General features: G+C 44.3%; 1 protein-coding gene across 4 annotated transcripts in view; it reads left to right on the top strand.

Moving 5' to 3' along the window:
* OSBPL3 (oxysterol binding protein like 3) overlaps positions 1 to 14302 on the top strand; it is a 130367-nt gene that overhangs the window by 58215 nt on the left and 57850 nt on the right. For 3 of the 4 annotated variants that reach the window (XM_039524730.1, XM_039524729.1, XM_039524731.1), the window contains exons 3-6: positions 7905 to 8021; positions 8186 to 8239; positions 8495 to 8608; positions 9779 to 9946. In XM_039524730.1, the coding sequence (XP_039380664.1) occupies positions 7905 to 8021; positions 8186 to 8239; positions 8495 to 8608; positions 9779 to 9946 (453 nt within the window). The remainder of the gene's footprint in view (positions 1 to 7904; positions 8022 to 8185; positions 8240 to 8494; positions 8609 to 9778; positions 9947 to 14302) is intronic. The other variant, XM_039524732.1, reaches the window with a different exon arrangement.

Genomic DNA, 14302 nt, shown 5'->3' with positions numbered 1-14302 from the left:
AGTGCTGGCCTGCCTCAGTCCTTGGCCTTAGTTGTCACTGCTATCAGAGGTAATGGTTTTGCTCATTCTGTGTTGATGCTGATCCACAAAGAAGTCAATTTTTGTTCTAACTGTAGTCGCTTTCTGCAGCAGCATTTCGCTTTTGCACCCCGCCAGGCTGGACACAGACTGTGCTGCTGCTATTGACTTTTTTAATGTAATTGAGCTTCTCCAAACTTAACCTTAGTTTTGAGTCCCCAGCAGGGGTAAGAATCAGCAAGAGAACATGCTATAAATGCTGCCTGCAACTATGAAGAAATCTTGCTCTCCCCCTCTATTATTTCAGACAGATTAGAACAGACAGGCAGAAGCCAGACTGATTTATTTGCCTTTGTCTTAAGATCATTGGCTGAGCAGATCTGTCTAGCTCAGGGTTTCTCAAACAGGGGTCACCACTTGTGCAGGGAAAGCCCCTGGCAGGCCAGGCTGGTTTGTTTACCTGCCCCGTCCAGAGGTCTGGCTGATTGCGGTGTCCACTGGCCGTGGATCGCTTCCAGCAGCTCCCATTGGCCCGGATCAGCAATCCACGGAGAGTGGGAGCCCTGATCAGCCAGACCTGTGGACGGGGCAGGTAAACAAACTAGCCTGGCCTGCCAGGGGCTTTCCCTATACAAGCGGCGACCCTTGTTTGCAAAACCCTGGGCTAGCAGCATACAACCACAGATCCTTTTTCTTTTTTTTTCTTGAGATGAGACAAGTTGTGGATAAATTGCAGACCACATCAGGTCCATTCTGTTCAGCATGGTGTGCTCTTTAAGGGGCATAAGATTCAGATCAAGGGAAAATTGCATCTTCCAACCGAAAGGAGAGACAAAGGAAATCAAGGGTTCATCTGGCAGTTATTTGATTCCTGGACCTTCTACATGTCTGAGATCTCACACAGTTGCTCAGGTGTTGATTATTACTGCAGAACAAGAACCTGCTAGTGCCTATGTGGTCACCCGCCTCTCACCCTAACCATTTGGGGACTATAGAAGCTGCCTTTTCCTATTGCCACATATCTCTAGGGTGACCATATTTCCCTATGATGAATACAGGACACCTGTAAAATCACTTCTGTTCAAGCGAGTTCAATGGCAATCATACAAACATTCAAATTAACGTTAAGTTGATTGATCCCCTGTTAAAAAGAAATACTGTGTAGTTGGCTTTTTTTATTTACCTTCTTATCTTTAAGGCTTTAGGGTTCACATGGGAAGGGATGACACCCCGCCACGTACGCGCGCGCCCCCCCCCACGTGCACACACTGGGAGGGGTGACACACACATACTCCCGCTGTGTGAGAGGGTGTATGGGAGTGACCGACCATCCCTGCCCAGCGCTTCTGCCTTCCATGCTTGGCTGGGGCCCCTGGGAAAAGAGCCACCTCTTCTGGTACCTGGCCCCATGTCTTCCTGAGGCAACACGTCGGGGCATGCAGGGTCACATGTCCCGCCCCCCCGCCAATTTCTGCCAGAGTTCCGCCAGGATGTGGCCAGCAGCAACTTTTCAGCACTGTGCGAAGGGACGGGAGCTGCTTCCAGCCACATGGGAGGAGAAGGGGGTGGGGGGAATAACCTGGCCTGTGGCTTTGCAGAGCTCATCTCTTCCCCGCCCCACCACTCTCGTGTGGCTGGAAGCAGCTTGTCCCTTCCTGCCTACACAGTGTCAAAAGGCAGCTAACATCTCCAGGTGGTTGCTGGCCACCAATGTAACCCAGCCGCCTCCTGTCTCCTGGCTATAGTGTGGGCAGGAAGGGGTTAACCCCTAAGGATGCATTGTGCACCAGGGTCCAGGGAGCCTGACTGCAGGGGCTTCAGCGAACCCAGCCAGAGAGGTGGCTCAGCAGGGGAGGGTGCCTAGGGGATGGAGCAGCCCCCGGCAGTGGGGGGGATGGCTGGGGGGTGAAGAGGGTGATAAGCCCCTGCCTTGGGAGCTGCTGTGGAGCCTGCAGGTTCGGGGTGTGAACAGGCTGGAAATCGCTCCCTGCCCCCCACCCCACCAGAGCTTAGCTGAGGGGTGGAGAGGCTTCTCTGTACCAGCACTATGCGGGGCTTTGGCACGTTCAGGGCTTGGCTCCTCCTGGTCAGTGCCCCAGGTCGGAAGGTCTTGGGCTTTCCCGGGGCACCGACCCAGCCAAAGGAAGTGGGGGAAGGAAGGAGTCTGCTGGCCAAGCTGTTTGTAAGCTGAGCGCTCCGACCAGGGACTGGTTCTCTGCACAGCGCTGGGAGCGAGACGTATCCTGCTGGGAGTGGGATATGGAGGAGCAGCAGGGCTGGAGGTAAAGCAGAGAGGGGGAGCACATAAAGGGCCGATGGGTGAGCAGCAGAGGCAGCACATAACCAGCTGCCGCCTGGCGCCGGCCCACACTCACCAGCCACTGCAGCACGCAGCCAGTGCCAGCCAGAAATGGGACGGGGGCAGGGCCCTGCTGGCCGAGAGCCAGCATGCAGTGGGGGCTGCACTGACAGACTGGCAGGGGGAGCAGCTGGCCCCATGTGCTGCATCTTCACCCCACCACCAGCCTTACACACCCACCCTCATTGTTGGCCACTGGACTCCCCTGCCACTCTGCCCTGGTGGGCGGGTGGCTGGCGAGCAGGGATCTGGCGAGCAGCAGGACCCACTAGTACTGATTAGGGGGAGGGAGGGAGACAGAAAATATGGGACAATTTGTTTTTAAGAAAAAGTCGGGACACCTGCAGAAGGGCTTGAATACGGGACTGTCCCTTTAAAAACCAGACATCCAGTTACCCTACATATCTCTGGAAGTTCAAACAAGAAGTCTTGTGACCTTAAAAGCATTTTTTTGCGTTTGCCAATCCAGATTCCTATTGGAGCTGATGCCAGCTCCAACTGTTCAGATTTGGAGAAGTATGAGATCTGAGGAGACCCCTCTCCTGATCTCAGCTTTTCAAACAATCACCCTCAGCCCAAAGAACATGCCAAGAAGTGTATGGTGTCCCTCAAGGCATTTACTTGAGCTATTGGAGGCGTAAACTTGTTTGCAAATTGATGCAGCTTGATGACCCTTCTTTCTATTGTTTCCTTATCACCTCTCATGCCCTCATCCAATATGACCCTCTCATCACCTGTGGACTCCACTTCTTTGTAACCTTCCCCCAATACAAGTGTCCTGATTCCCTTCCTAGCCCTTTGAATGTTCTCAGATGTTTTCCAACCTAGAAATTGGATAGTGTTTTGAGGAAAAGATCAGGCATGAGCTCTATTATGCTCTGATCCTTTTCAATATGTTCTTGTTGGTTGAGAGGAATGCAGATTTAACTATGAATAACTAATTTGAAATTATAAGGTTCAGCTTCTCTCCCAGCCATCCCAAGTCAAGGTGTTTGTGGTTTGCTAAAGAGCTTATGTGAACATGCTTGGTTTGTTTTCTTCTATGACCATTAGATCAGTAGAAAGTATTCTAAACCTCCTACACTTTGGAAATTATTTGCCTTCCAAAAGATCGAAGACCTATCTATCAGATCTATTCTCTGCTTTTGCTTAACAAAAATGCACGAGGACTGAACCCAGATGATGACTTCCCCACACTTGTCAAAAAAGCCCAAACAATCTGTAGTGCATTAAGAAGGCTCCATGTTCAGTAGTAATTCAGTTATTGGATTTATTCTTTATTATAGGCTGCTATCCAGTATGTTTGGGCTAAAGCAGTGGGCGACGGTTGCTATGTATAATGCTTGCTTGAGAATTTTTTTTCTCTGACGGGAGTAATCTTATTGATGGGAAAGCCAATAAAACTCTTAAGCAATTGGCTCATTCTAAGAATAAAAATCTGAAAATGTACTTGATATTTCTACAGTCTTTTAGCTACATTGGTAGGCTCTCCAGCCAAGGAAAACTTCAGTTAAATCCAGCAGCTTTTCTTTAGGGTTTTTTCTTGAGCACCAAATCTGAAAGCAACCCTTGTCAAGCCGAATTTGGTGGAAAATTCCTCCTTAACAGGGAAATTTATCCACACACTAAACCTTTTGCAACAGTTCATATGATTGTGACATTTTAATGTATTCCCGTTACTTAACTAATGTAAATTGAAAATCACTGATTTCCTGTTCAAAACAGCACTTGCTGTCGTCTGCTACACTTGCACTCTGTCGCGTGCAGTGTTTCAGTTAACGACACTACATAACTGAATGCTTTTTGCCCAGTTACATGGGTTTATGTCCAGCTACTGTACAAAACAGTGACCTAGTCAGATTACAATGATGAAGCTAGAATGAAATTAAATGATTGAACACTTTTGTAACGCATGTCCACTTCACTGATATATAATGGGGGCAGCTTGGAGCTGCTCCAGTGGTGCAGAGATGTTGTTTAGGTTTAGCACTAGTCACTAAACCTTGGGTGGTACAGTGTAATGCTGGACTTCCTTATACCCAGCTGCCAGAACTGCCTTTTCAGGCCAGACTAGCATCCAGATGGTACCAGGATTACATAGCACTGCTTTCTTCTGGGGTTGCAGCTGGGGCTCTTTAGCGACTTCTTCTCAAGTCGCTTTTGATTTCTAGCCTGAGAAACGTACTGAAAAATCCTGGATGAGGTCAGAACGTTTTTGGGCAGAATGATGTTGACATGAAAGAAACCTTGACTTTTTTCCAAACCAAGTGTAGCACCACTTCACTGGGCAAAAGAACCTTCAAGACTAAGTAGGGAAGACATAGTCTGTGTTACAGGACTCTGATAAAGCAGATGATCATCTCCAGCTTCATGGCCTTGTACAGCCTCTGCTAAGATTCCCAGGGGCTGCTTCCTAACATCCTGCCTCTTCAAAGATTTAAAATTGTTAGGATTATGTGAGAGTCAATAAACCATCTTTAGAGGTTGGAGCATTGCATCCAGTGTCACCATGGAGTCATTTTCATTATAGACTCAATCAGCTTTAGTGTAGAAAAGATGGTGGAACATACACTTTCTTTGGCTTTTAAGAGTATAGATTAATACACATTGGGATTTCCTCTGAGACCTACCTCTACACGCTGCAAAAAAAATCCCCCCAAAAATCCAACACCTTTATTATGCACTGCTTGCATCCGAAGAAGTGGGTATTCACCCACGAAAGCTCATGCTGCAAAACATCTGTAGTCTTATAAGGTGTGCCAGGATTCTTTTTTGCTACAGAACCAGACTAGACTAACACCCTCTGATACTTGACACCTTTATTTATGAAATTATAGCCTGCTTTAGTGTTTGCATATATCTCCAGCAGTAAATAGTCAACTAAGGCCCTGGTTCTCAACCAGGGGTACCCCCTGGAAGACCTCTGCATATGCGTACATCAACTCATCTAGTTATTTGCCTAGTTTTACAACAGGCTGCATAAAAAGCACTAACGAAGTCAGTACAAACTAACATTTCATACAGACAATGACTTGTTTATACTGCTCTATATACTATACACTGAAATGTAAGACTATAAATATTGTACTAATTGATTTATTTTATAATTGGTAAAAATGAGAAAGTAAGCAATTTTTCAGTACTAGTGTGACACACTTTTTCTCTGTGTTTTTGTCTGATTTTGTAAGCATAGTTTGTAAGTGAGGTGAAAACTGGGCGTACGTAAAACCAATCAGACTCCTGAAAGGATTACAGTAGTCTGGAAAGGTTGAGAGCCACTGAACTAAGGGCTTGCTTGCTGGATTGATTGGGAGGCCCTGTGCTTCAGGGGTACCCATCTGAGGCCTAGTTATCTCTCTGCTTCATCCTTGCTCCAGGGGAGAAGGGTAGTAATTTGCTGTCATCCTCACCCAGAAGCAAACTACAATGCCCACTACTCTGGCTCAATTTTGGCTGGTTCATTGGCGGACAGAACAAAGGGTTCACCAATTCACCACCTACTCCATATCCACCAGTTCTGGGTGGGTATAAGTGGGGGTCTGTGTGCCATGATCAAAGGTCTAGGTAACTTATTTAGAAGTGTAAGGGGGCAGAGTGTCTCCTGTGGATGTATAGTTCAAGCTACAATCTAGCCCAAATGAGGAAAGATTAAAAGGATAGAACATGGAGCATAACTTCTGATTTCTAGTAAGGAAAACCATGTTTTTGTAAGTCTTTATTACAAATAATAATTAAGTGATCACGTAAAAATATTCCAGATTGGAAGGGGTGAGGAAAATAGTCTTCTGTAACACAGCCAAAAAAAAAGAGCCAGAACCAACACAGGGCGACATGCAAAATTTTTCCTATAATAGGAATTTAATGTAGGGAAACTGGACATTTAGCTCATCTTTGGTTTGTGGAATCCCATTGAGAGTTAAATGTGTTGTGTTATGATGATTAGCACCACCCTTCTAACTCCTGTGGACTGTTTAATGCTGGGAGTACTGATTCTCAGTGCAGAAAACTGTCCTGAAGTGCAAGGCAGGGAAAATAGAGGAACAAATTGAGGAATCCTCACTAGAGACACAGGTAAATGGGGGAATCATTTTGCTTAAACTGTTTATGGAATGCCTATTTTGCGGTATCTTGCTATTCTGTATCATTACTTCATTAATGAATATATTGCTTTACCTAGCTTCCCAAGGATTATGGAGAGTGGGTTATTGCATCTTGACACTTGTATTTACTATAGCTCCCATGTCAACTAATGTTGCATAAAATTAAGGATCAATATGCCTCTCTATTTGTTGACCTCTTGTCTCTATATGCTGTTGTAGTTTAGCTCTACCAAAGGGGCAGTGTGATGGTTCAGACTGAACTTTCGTTGGGCGTTCTAGATGTAAAATCTTTTGCAAACCAGAATTGTTTGATGAACACAGAATAAATAGAGGAATGCAACAAATACAGTTTTTGAATTTTTGAAAAGATATTTTTGGGTCAGGGAAGTGCTATGTGACCCCTCTGCATGTTACTCCTTTGTATAACTTGAGTAGGGAAGTCAGGTACCTAAATATTCCCCTTCCTGCTGTCATTTGATAGGGTCAGTGTATTCCATTACAGTAGTGTCCCAAATCATTAAAAGCCAGCAGGTAAAGATAAGATTATCTAGACTTTTTCCCCCTCCCTTTTTTCCGTCCTCATCCTCCCCCTCCACCCCTGCCAAATATGTGGCTATGAAACACAGAGCATGTCCAACTGTGAAAAATAAATTCCCCCCCTATATAAAGAATATCTTTCACATCAGCGCCTAACCAAAAAAATTAAATTTAATGTCCGGTCCAATGATAGTTGAACCAAAGTCACTACTCTTATAGGAGGATACCTCTGGCCAGAAATCTGAGAAGTTGTTATACTTTCATTAACACTTTCCTATTAATAAAAAAGAATGAACAAAAATTGTACAATCATCAGCTGCTCTGTTCCCGCCTGTACATCAAATTACTTCAAGGTCACTCCTTTAGTACTGTCATGCAGAAGAAGAAAGCATTTTCTGTTGGCATTTTCATTTAGTTTTTCCTCCTTTGCACTGGCCTCTTGCGTGTCTCAGTACTTGAGTTGCTCATCTAGCTTTGGTTTTGTTTGGGGTTTTTTTGGGGTGTGTGTGTGTGTGTGCGCATGCTGGGGCGGGGGGGAGACTTGAATTGCTCATGTGTGCTGTAGAATGTGCCAGAAATCTAGGTTTTTATGGTCTAATTTACAGGCAATGATGCACTAATGAGATCTTTTTCAGTAGGAGTTGTTTTTGCCCATATTGATATAAAGGTTTTATACTAAACTGTGGCATACCCTGTGGCTATGTACTATATGTAAATAATCCTGATGAGCACATACATTCAGTGAGACATGGTGTCAGGAAAAATTGCATTTCATTTACTTTGTGTTGTGTCTCAGTCTGAGACTCTGGACTCACAGGGTTTTATTCAGAGAAATGTTTTAATTCTGTTCCTTTAAAAAAAAATCAGGTTTGGATTTTGTGTTTTAATAGGACAGCTGGGAAGTTGTAGAAGGACTGCGAGGAGTCATTAATTATACCCAGGAACCACAGAAACAGGAAGGCTACCTGCTGAAAAAGAGGAAATGGCCTCTGAAAGGCTGGCACAAGGTAGGAAAGAAGTGTGTATCTTAGGGTTAGTTGCAGATTAAACTTAACTCACTTGGTGTGTTGTCCTTGTTGAAAAGTTAACTGCAGAAGATGCCCTTTTAGTGGAATATATTGTATCATTTCCTGCTCTCCTATAAAAGGTTTCTTTGTATTTCTGATTACAGAGATACTTCTTCTTGGACAGAGGAATTTTGAAGTATGCCAAGTGTCAAACTGATGTAAGTGGTTTTTGGGTGTTTTTTTTGTGTGTGTGTTTGTTTTTTGTTTTTCCTCTCTCTCTCTCTCTCGATATTGTGGTATTTCATATGAATACCACGTCTTGGGTCATGTTGTGAAGAGGAAAGGTAGATTTTGAATTTCTAACCTACAAGATGAATTAAAAATGTTGGTCCTGCCAATCAATGCCTCTCTTCTCCTACCCTGCCTCAGGCATTAATGCTAATTTTCTATGTTAAAATCTTCTTTTTTTGCAGGTAGAGAGAGAGAAGCTGCATGGCTGCATTGATGTTGGACTTTCAGTGATGTCTGTAAAGAAATCAACAAAATGTATAGATTTGGATACCGAAGAATACATATACCATTTAAAGGTAATTCTTCAAGGCAATCGTATTCTGTGTCTTACCAATTACATTGTAAAAATATTAAAACATTGTGATGCACCTAGTGGTGTGTGCGGTGTTGGCCTCTTAATAAAGGGTGCTGGAAATGTTGGTTAACTTGAAGGAAAAACATTTTAAATTCTGTAGCAGTTGTCAAATGAGGCCAAACTTTATAGTTTGCTGAGAAGCAAATTATGTCCTTTGTTTTACTGTAGTTTGGTTTCTGGAATTTGTAATTTCTGTAAAATCTTTCTCTAACTTTAAATTTTGTCAAACACAAAGTCTCATAGTTGACAGCAGTTTTTTATATTTAAATTTAGTTACTCCTTTTTGTGAGACAAATGTGGGGAGAAAAAATGGGCCAGAGTAATTACATGCTGCTGTTGTGCCCTCTTGCATCTTTTCCATTATGTGAGCGTACTTGCACTTATCTAATCTATTAATAGAACATAATTAAGAAGGAATGTATTTATTTTATCTGTGGACTATATTTTGTAGTTTTAAAGTTGTAAGTTTTATCTATTGATCTAAATTGACTTAAAATATATAGCTAATGTTTTTTAAATGTAAAAAAGCCACAAAACCTATATTTAACTCAGATTAAAAGTCTTTTTTTGGACCTTAAAACAAATAAGTTTGGAAGTAAAACTGAAAATACACAACTATGGCATGTGTGCAGATTTAATGCTGCCATGCTTCTGTGGGTCTAAGTTGAGCCTGTCCTCTGGATGACAGGCTTACAAGACTTGTATTTAAGTTCACAATATTAGGCCCTATTTAGTAAGGTACCCCTTTTTTAGGATAGCACTTAAGTGAGTGCTTAAGTCCTATTGAAGTCAATGAGACTTAAGCAGGTGCATCAGTGTTGCCCTGAATAGGGATGGACTCAAACATTTGTTTGTGCTTTCCTGAATTGGGGCCTTAGAGAGAAACTTCAGCTAACATAGTTTTCCTCTTAAGCTGCTCCATGAATTTTTTTCTATGTTGTACTGAGGCAAGTGAAGAGTACTATTTAACAGGCACACTTTATTGATGCTCTGTCAAGAATTCAGAACCCCTTGTGGCCACCTTGTAAGAAATGGGAAAAAATAAGATCTAGTTTTGTCTAGTAATTTAAGGTTGACTCCATGTCATATAACTTAACTATATTTTCTGTAGGTGAAGTCTCAGGAATTGTTTGACGAATGGGTAGCAAAACTGCGGCACCACAGAATGTATCGTCAAAATGAAATTGCTATGTTTCCGCATGATATCAATAATTTCTTCCCGGCATCCTCTACCGCAGACTCTGTACCCAGTGTGTTCGACTCTGTCTCAAGTAGAAAGGTAATGATGAGCTTTCATCAAGGATTAATGTAGCTTGATTTCCTCTATCAGTTTGTGTAAAGACCAGGGTCAGCTCTATGTATTTTGCTGCCCCAGGCACAGCAGTCAGGCAGCTTTCAGTGGCATGCCTGCGGGAGGTCCGCTGGTCCTGTGCCTTTGGCGTACCCGCTGCCAAATTGCCAGTGAAACAGCAGGACTGGCGGACCTCCCACAGGCATGTCGCCGAAGGCAGCCTGACTGCCGCCCTCATGGCGACCAGCAGGCCATCCCAGGCACGCGCTTGGTGCGCTGGTGCCTGGAGCCGCCCCTGGTAAAAACCGTAATGAAGTTTTTGGTTGGGTAAAGGTTTGGTGTAAGATGTAAACAGTAAAATGGTCTAATGCAGGCAGTCTCAACCTTTTTCTTTCTGAGGCCCCCCTCCCCAACATGCTATAAAAATTCCACAGACCACCTGTCCCACAACAACTGGTTTTCTGCATATAAAAGACTGGACCGGTGTTAGGGGGTAGCAAGCAGGGCAATTGCCTGGGGCCCCCGTGTCACAAGGGCCCCTGCAAAGCTAAGTTGCTCAGGCTTTGGCTTCAGCCCCTGGTGTCAGGGCTCAGGGCCCCAGGCTTCAGCCCCAGGTGGTGGGTCTTTGGCTTTCTGCTGTGGGCCCCAGTGAGTCTAACACTGGCCATGCTTGGTGGACCCCCTGGAACCTGCTCACGGCCCCCCAGGGGACCCCGGGCCCCTGTTTGAGAACCACTACTCTAGAATACTGTAAAGTTATCCTGTTTTTTTTAATATCATGTTTAAAGTTTTATTAAAATATAATTTTCTTTTGCTTCATTTAAACAGTAACAAGACCAGTATTGGAAAAGTTATAATCTGTTAATGGTTGCATAATACATATCTTTGGTACACATGAGTTTTGCTGTCAGAATGGGAAAAGTAACTCTAGATTTTTTTTACTTAAAGCTTTGTCCATTCATGCTACAGTGGTGAAAATTTGTGGGTTTAACATTAAAACTTTATGAAATTACTTGCTATAAACTATAAAACATTAGCAATCCAATATTACGATAAATATTTAGGCTTCCTTTAAAAATGTGCAGTGATGATAAAGCTGTAAATCATAAATTTGCCAATGTGTTTGATACTAAATTTTCTTTTTCGAGATGAGTTGTCCACACAGATTCTAGTGTTAGCATGTATGCACCTCCTGGGCAAGAGATTGGATTCTTTTGGCCAGCAGTGGCTATTAGGGTCACGCCGGCACCGTAGATATCCTTCTGCTAACCGCCCCATATGCGCACACTCCCCAGGGAATAAAGGGCAGAATGGGTCCCTCAGTTCCTTCTTACCACCTGTGGCAGCAAGTCAAAATTCCTGCAGTGTTTGCCTGCTTTTCTGTATACTGTGCTAGTGTTAATTAGCTAGCACTCTAACTAGTAAATAATTAGTGAGTTATTGCCTTATTTGTTTTAAAAAAAAATCAGTTTAGGCTAGATGCACCCATCCTACCAATATAGCAGAAACTTTAAGACCTGTCAATGCTGGACACTTCTGGTGCCTACTCTGTGTAGGATAGGGACATGCAGAGTGTTTTGGGGAAGTGTGTCACTCTTTCTCTAGCTACACTCGGAAAACTAGAGAAGCCCATCTGAAGCTGTTCCACCTTGAGAGTTCGATCCACTCCGCCTGGGACACTGAAGGAAGGTTAGAACTGGACCAATGTCTTCTGGACAGCCCCTTTCTATTAGTGCACTGCTGAGCCAAGATTCTAATCTGCGCCACCACTTCTTCTAAGAGGCTTCGCCTGCTATTCCAGGGTTGACAACTTCTGATGGGCAGAAAAGAGCACCACTGCAGGGCCAAGTTAGGTGCAGGTCACCTTCTCCCAGGCCTAGCAAGCAGAGACATAAGCCATCAAAATTCTGGTTTGGCTTGGTTTAGACTTAAGTTTAGGCTCAATCTCCAAAGAGCCAAAAGCATAAACAGGCCTCTTGAAGTACCCTAGTACCAATTTCCAAGACAGCATCATCAGTACTCCCAGACTCTATAGAACTCTCTCTCTACCAGTTCTTTAGCATCAGTTTCAACACTGGGTACCTCTGTATCCAGAGCCTTGGCACAGAGTGTCTCAGTACCCAGAGTCCTGGTACCTATTACCTCCATACCAGTCATCTCAAAACAGAGTTCCCTAGTACTAGCTATCTTGGTACCCAAAGCATACACTGTACCCAAGTGACTTAACTGTGATCCCAGTACCCGAGTCACCCCTCCTTAAAAGATTGAAGGTGGTGATTTTCAAGCCACCAGCTTCTGAGTTATCAGATCCTCTTCCCCGAAGAGGTACTATAGGTCGATCCAGCCGTGCCATGTAGTGCGGTCTCAAATACTGGTAAGGCAAGAGTTGGAAAGTGAGGAAGAGCATTAGCTGCAAGGGGGAAAACATCTGGTCCTTTGTGCCATCTCCGCATCCTCCCTAGACTAGGCAGTGAATCCTACTATGTCTTCCTCAGTGGATGACTTCAGGGTGTTCCAGGAACATGGCAGAGACCCTGGATATACTATTGGAAGTGGTACAGGAGAAACCATATCAACTCATGGACATCTAACACCTTTCCACACCTGGCAGGCTCACCAGGCCCATAAAATGAGGGACTGTTGGAGCACCCAACATCTGTTCTGGTCACACCCAAGTGAACTGATAGATCATTTTCAGATACTAGTTCCTTTCCAGGGAATTTAGATATTTCTATTGATTCCCACTACTGGGTTTGCTTGCAGTGCAAGAAACATAAAAACAGGGACCTCCCAAATGAATACCCTGAGAGAAGACCCCAAAGAAATTGGACCTCTTTAGGTGTCAGGTATACTCATCAGTCAGCATCCAGATGCATAACTAATTATCAGGCCCTCCTCTGCAAGTATGGGATAAGTTGTCTAGCTTGTAGACAAGCTTCCAAAAGCATATCAAGAGAAGATGAAGGTCCTTTTGCTGGAGGACAAATTGACAGACTGTGCTGAACACATTTGACATATGTAATATGGCCACATTGGTGGCAATGAGTAGGTCTTCCTGGCTCTAGTCTGTAGGGTTCCCCTGGGAGGTCTAAACAACCATCGAGGACCTTCCATTGGCGGGCAGTGAATCTCTTAATTCTAGAATGGATGAGACCCTCCATGCCTTAAGACTTGAAGGCAACTCTTTGTTCTTGAGACTGGAACACAGTGGCCCAAAGAAGGAAGCAAACACATCAACAATCGTCCTTCAAGCAGTACTTCTCTGCCTAGTACTGTTGTCAGCCCCAGAGGACCTCAGAGACACAAGAAAGATGTAGCTGAAGCAGGAGAAGTAGAAGTTGTTCCACTAGAGATGACCCTCTGCCCCTCTTTGCTGTTGCACATGCTGTGGTGTCCACCAGGCAGCAGGTCTGATGCCAACGTCAAGAGCCCAACAGAATCATCTGGGAAGGGGGGTAAAAAAGGAAATTGCGTCTTATTTTTGTGAAGCCTAGACTGGGATCACCTTAGGCTGGTGGTGCCTAGAGATTGCAAGAAAGGGATCTTCTTTCCAGTTCCAAACCCTTCCTACCCCTTGCCCTCCCCCCAGTCAATTTTCAGGGACCTGTCTCGCAAGATACTGTTAAAGCAAGAAGTGGACTGCCTTCTACAACTGGGAGCAGTGAAGGAGGTGCCTTCAGGGACAAGAGGTCTATTTCTATTTTTTCATCCCAAAGAAGAAAGGGGATGTCTCAGACCTTTAATGTCTGAACAAAGTAATTTTGTTTCAAGTTCAGGATGGTGACTTCCCTCATCAGAGCCTCAAGATTGGTTTGTGGCTCTTGACTGGCAAGACACCTAATCATCCAGCCCACAGGTAATGGCTCAGAGCCTTGGTAGGAACACAGTAGAGGGTCCTGCCCTTTGGTGTTTCCACAACACCAAGGGCATTCTCCAAATGCTTTGCAGTTGTGGCTGCTCATCTAAGGAGACAAGGAATCCACATTTGCCCACATCTTAACTGGCTGATCCAAGAAAGATCACACCAACGAATCCAAGTAACCTTAAAGCTCTTTGCCTTACACGGCCTGAAAGTCAACAGAGATAAATCCACACTGACTCGGACTCCACGCGTAGCATTCATAGGAGCAGTGTTAGATTCCAGTTAATGAGCTTACCTTTCCAGCTTCAAGCTCACACAAGAGCATCCGTGAGAACTTACCTGGGATTTATGGCCTCATGAACCTAAATTATATAGTTTGCCAGACTTCATCTCCACTCCATACAAGGGTGGCTGAAATCAATGTATCTACAGCAGGCATCACAGAGACATAATGGTCATGGTCCCACAAGAAGCCCTCTTCT

The sequence above is a fragment of the Mauremys reevesii genome, linkage group 2, assembly GCF_016161935.1.
Source record: "Mauremys reevesii isolate NIE-2019 linkage group 2, ASM1616193v1, whole genome shotgun sequence".
In the NCBI taxonomy this organism is placed as follows: domain Eukaryota; kingdom Metazoa; phylum Chordata; order Testudines; family Geoemydidae; genus Mauremys; species Mauremys reevesii.
This window is presented reverse-complemented; position numbering and strand designations above follow the sequence as displayed.